The sequence below is a fragment of the Diplotaxodon limnothrissa genome, linkage group LG4, assembly GCF_057381915.1.
Source record: "Diplotaxodon limnothrissa isolate DT_005_m linkage group LG4, D_limnothrissa_male_GT1.1, whole genome shotgun sequence".
NCBI lineage: Eukaryota > Metazoa > Chordata > Actinopteri > Cichliformes > Cichlidae > Diplotaxodon > Diplotaxodon limnothrissa.
The window spans coordinates 17,175,399-17,180,531 of NC_140599.1; the positions used below are offsets into that span (position 1 = coordinate 17,175,399).

General features: G+C 43.5%; 1 protein-coding gene across 1 annotated transcript; it reads left to right on the top strand.

Annotated features, from left to right (window-relative positions):
• Positions 1-1,963: 1,963 nt before the first annotated feature.
• wfikkn2a (info WAP, follistatin/kazal, immunoglobulin, kunitz and netrin domain containing 2a) lies at positions 1,964-4,686 on the top strand. Its single transcript, XM_085352327.1, has 3 exons — positions 1,964-2,176; positions 2,972-3,288; positions 3,486-4,686. The coding sequence occupies exons 1-3, from the start codon at positions 1,964-1,966 to the stop codon at positions 4,684-4,686; spliced, it is 1,731 nt and encodes a 576-aa protein (XP_085208453.1).
• The last annotated feature ends 447 nt before the right edge of the window (positions 4,687-5,133 follow it).

Sequence of the window (5,133 nt, forward strand, 5' to 3'; positions counted from 1 at the left end):
GGTGGGGGTGTGAGTGAGCAGACAGTAAAAACATATCTTGACTGTGACTGTATGCACGTCCATAGGTGAATCTTTATAATCAGTGTTAAACACATTCTCTATATACTTCCTTTTTATGTGTCTGTGTTTATACAAGTGCCCTCAGACAGGGCTAACAGACAGGAGAGGAGAATGGGACTGCAGGGCTCGGCCTAAAGAACAGTGGGCCTCTTCAGGCTCAGCAGGGACTCAGCTTGGGAAGCACAGCCGACATAACCATGCTCTTTACCTCTCTCACACACACATATAGAGACGCAGAAGCTTTCAAAATGTAAACATTTTTATTCCTTTAAAGCTGCACCAGCTATTTAACACAAGCAAAGGCTTAAAGTGAGGACTATAGAAAACCCTTTGTTCCTGTGGTTTTGTTCACACCAAGCAGACCTCCAACCTATTTGTTTTGTTTTGAGGCCTTCTCTTCTGCAGCACTTCCTGGAATTGCCTTTTGCGGGAAATGATACAGTTTCTCACAGCGTGATTTCAAGCTGTACTATTTGTGACGTCCTGCATGTCAATATTGTGATAGCTGCCAAATGACCCTGCAGACTCTCCTTTACTGCAGCATGCCCTGCCTAAAGTTTTTCCTTTTAGGTTTCCAGACACTGCAAAGCTTTTAGTTAAGAAAGTTAAACACCAATTTCTATTCAGTTTATAATTGACTAACTTATCAGTAAGAGTCATTAAAGGAAAATCAGTGGTTATTCCTTATTTAGCAGTTTGAGACTGATTTTGATTTAACACACTAATAATGTTAAAAACCTCTTTTCAAAATAGTAAGAAGCAGAAATTAACATTGTTATAGTTTTACATGTCTCTATAAATAACAGGAATTAAAAACTTGAACAGAGATCCTGACATGTATGACACCATCTGGTGCGCCGTCATAATTGTTTTCTGTCTGAAAAGTGTGAATCAGAGTTTGTGAGGCACAGAATCGTTTCCCGGTGGGAAGACATTGAAACGTAAAACAAAGTAGATGGGTAAAGACCTATTATCCAAAATAAAAATGTTCAAATCCGTGCGAAAACAGTTATAATAGCCGACACAGTGCAGCCACATCTGCATTTCACCCCAAGAAGACTGAATGAACCAGGCACTATTTGGTGGTCTCTGCGTACAGAAGGCAAAGACCCGACGGAACTGCACTGAGTTTGGCGCTATCTTCTGGAGAGTCACATTTTCTTCAGACGACCCGGTGAGATTTTACAGTAATCACTGCGCATTATCACTAAGATGAAGTGATACGCAGTCTGTGTAAAACATTATCTCTGAACAGAAGCCCACTCAAAGCTTAATATGCTACAGGATAGTAGCGTTTTTTTCTTCATATACTGAATAAAATCTTAACACTGACAAATGAGAATGAATGAGCTCGTGCCAAACCACGACGTCACATTTATTAATAGTTTACATTTCTCTTTTCATGGATACTAAATGGTGTTAAACTCCCGATATAATTTCGGAATCATCGCTACTTTTCACCGACATTGCAAGTTAAGGGTTAAGGCAGGCAGCGCCTTACGCACAGGTGTCTCACCAGTCTTCTGTGAAACAACGCCTGCAAACTGTTGGCGAACTTTTAATTAAGTTGTTCATGACTGTAACTCAGCTGGGTTTATGCTGTCCGAGTAGACGGGTCACTGTAATTCATGTAGCTAGACCTTAAAGGGGTTCGCACCACCACAGCCCTCATCCTCTGCCTCTATCAACGTAGGAAGAAAAAAAAAAAAACCCGGACAGCTCTCAAGATCGGTCCCGGTCCCGCAAACGCCTTTTTTTTTCTACCTTCAATTTTATTCGTCGTCTCTTTTTCTTTTTTAAATTTCACGCGACTGGACTTAGTGTAAAGACATCTTAAAAGCCCTAAAGTCGGCGAGACCCGGTTGTATTTTTTGCATTTTAGTGCTTCCATTACGCGCCGGATATGTGGTGGATGCTGTTTCACCGATGGATCTGGTTTCTTCTTGGACATTGCTATACTCTACTCCTTTACATAGACAGCTGCCGTGTGAGAGCAATGCCCATGTCTGTGGCAAAAGTGGTGTACTCTCACGCAGGTCTTTGCCCGAACGATCTGAACCCTAACCTGTGGGTGGATGCTATGAGCACCTGCATGCGCGAGTGCGAATCCGATCAGGTGAGTTCTCTTACTGCTTGTAAAATGTTCGCGTGCAGCCGAGATTTAGGCAAACTGGATTTAAAAATAAGAGAAAAAAAAACTGCATTTCAAGAAAAATCATTTAAATTCATTCATTGCTACTGAATACTGAAGTTAAAACGGTCGAGGCTGAACAAAAAGAGGAGTTAAGACTGATCAGTGGGAATAATTTGTGTTTTTACGTAGATTAAAGTATTACCTTCCTTTTGCACTGTAATAGAAACTGAACACAGCCAAAATAACCTCTGTGGCGAGGTCATGTACCAGGAGTGCATTTATAACTAAACTTACTCCTTTCAAAGTTTTTATTCCACCCGTCACACATTGGCCAATACTGTTGTAAACAGTATTTAAAGAATCCTCAAGACAAAAATGTATCTCAAATGAAAAATGTGAACACAAAATATGACTTCTTTAAACTTTAAAGCAGGGGTGTCAAACATAAGGCTCGGGGACTACATTTGGGCTGGCAAAGACTCCAATCTGGCCCTCTGGAAGGGTTTGGAAAATGTGAAGTGCAACGATTTTGAACTTTTAGCTGTATTGTCATACGTTTTACAGCTTTTTCTAGCGATAAAGACTCCACCTGCACTGCCGTTCATTCTACACCAATATAGTTAAGTAACAGATAAACAATTAAATGACAGAAAACTTCCTCTTTTTCCACTTTTGACATCCCTGCCTTAAAGTGTCTTCTCTGTTTTGTCCAGTTCACGTGATTCCATTCACTGCTGATATGTGGTAGAAAAGTGTTATTTTCTCTTCAAACTTTAGGACTGTGAGACTTTTGAGAAGTGCTGCCCTAATGTATGCGGTAACAAGAGCTGTGTGGCAGCACGCTATATAGACATCAAAGGGAACAAGGGCCCCATTGGAATGCCAAAGGGTGCCACCTGCGACAAGTTCATGTGCTCTCAGCAAGGGTCCGAGTGTGACATCTGGGATGGCCAGCCAGTTTGTAAGTGCCGAGACCGCTGTGAGAGGGAACCCCACTTCACGTGTGCATCTGATGGCATGACGTATTATAACAAGTGCTACATGGACGCTGAGGCCTGTTCCAAGGGTATCTCTATCTCTGAGGTCACCTGCAGGTAACATGTTAAGTATTTTAGATCTCTACTGTTTGCTTTTTGGTAACAAGGTAACGTTGTCCTTCTTCAGTCTTAAAAATTGAGACTCTCCTCTAAACTTTAGTTTAGCAATATTAATGTGTTTTGTGTACAAAACATCCCAATGGGAATGAAAGAAGAACCTCAGACATTAACTGGCTCTGATTTATTACCTACAGGTACCACCTGACCTGGCCAAACACCAGCCCACTCCCCGTGGAGACCACATTACATCCCACCACCGCCCTCCAGACCACCCTCCCGACTGACATCCAGCTTCCCGCCATACACAATGGACCCAGCCAGCAGGCTGTCTTTGTGGGTGAGACAGCCACCTTCCTGTGTGAAGTGTCTGGAAAGCCGCGTCCGGAAATCACCTGGGAGAAGCAACTGAAAGGGAAAGAGAATATCGTAATGAGACCCAATCACGTCCGAGGGAACGTCGTGGTCACTAACATCGGTCAGCTAGTTATATACAACGCGCAACTTCAGGATGCTGGAATCTATACGTGCACAGCCAGAAATGTTGGAGGAAGTGTGTCATCACACTATCCTCTGGTAGTGATCAAGAAAGAAACGAAAAGTAAAAATCCAGAGGGGAACAGCACCAACCTGCCTTTTCCAGCTGCCGAGTGCCTTAAGAGTCCAGACACGGATGACTGTGGGGAAGAGAGCATAAGCTGGTATTATGAACCAAAGAGGAACAACTGCTTCACCTTTACCTACAGTCAGTGCAACAAAAACAGAAACCACTTTGACACCTACGAAGCCTGCATGCTGTCATGCGGAGGAGAGCTGGCAGCTCCCTGTAGCCTTCCAAGCCTTCAAGGCCCCTGCAAAGCCTACGAGCCCCGCTGGGCTTATAGCAGCACTCTCAAAAAGTGCCAGTCGTTTGTGTACGGAGGCTGCGGTGGCAACGAGAACAACTTTCAATCTAAAGAGGCCTGTGAAGAGATGTGCCCCTTTCCGAAGAACAACAACTGCAAGGTGTGCAAACCCCGAGGCAAGATGGTGGCCAGCTTCTGCAAGAGCGACTTCGTGATCCTCGGCCGGGTGACCGAGCTGACAGAGGAACAAGAGTCGGGCCACGCTTTGGTGACGGTGGAGGAGATCTTGAAGGATGAGAAGATGGGTCTTAGATTCTTTGGCAAAGAACCACTCGAGGTGACTCTTCTAAACATGGACTGGAACTGCCCCTGCCCCAACATCACTGTAGCCGACGGGCAGCTCATTATCATGGGGGACGTCCACAACGGCATGGCCATCCTGCAGCCCGACAGCTTTGTAGGTTCCTCGAGCAATCGCAGAATCAGGAAGCTGCGTGAGATTATCAGCAAGAAAACCTGCGATTTCATTAAAGATTTCTCCACCGTCCAGTAGACTCTGATAGCAACTGAAAGCTCATTACAGGTTGTCATTTTCAGATAAATCCAGTGACCTCAACAGTCAGACTGACTGCCAACAAACGCAAAACTAGAAACGTATCTGCAGGTTGTTTTCTTTCCTCTCTCATTTTCCACACAGCTCAGAAGGTCTCAGAAAAACATTTTACATCATCCGTACTGTTCACTGTGTTATTTCTTTTTATTCAGTTGTGGGGTACACTGTCTGGATTAAGCAAGTGGCATATTAATAGTCAGAAGCATTTACCCTGTTTAAAGTATTTAATCCTTTTCCTTTCCAAATGTTACCCAAATATACACTAATGCCACTCGTATATCAGCATATCCTAATAAGATTAGTATAGTTGCTTTAATTTTTTGATGGGTATCTCACAGTTGATATTTTGTAACATCTGTCCTCAGCACTTAAGCCCACTATAATGCC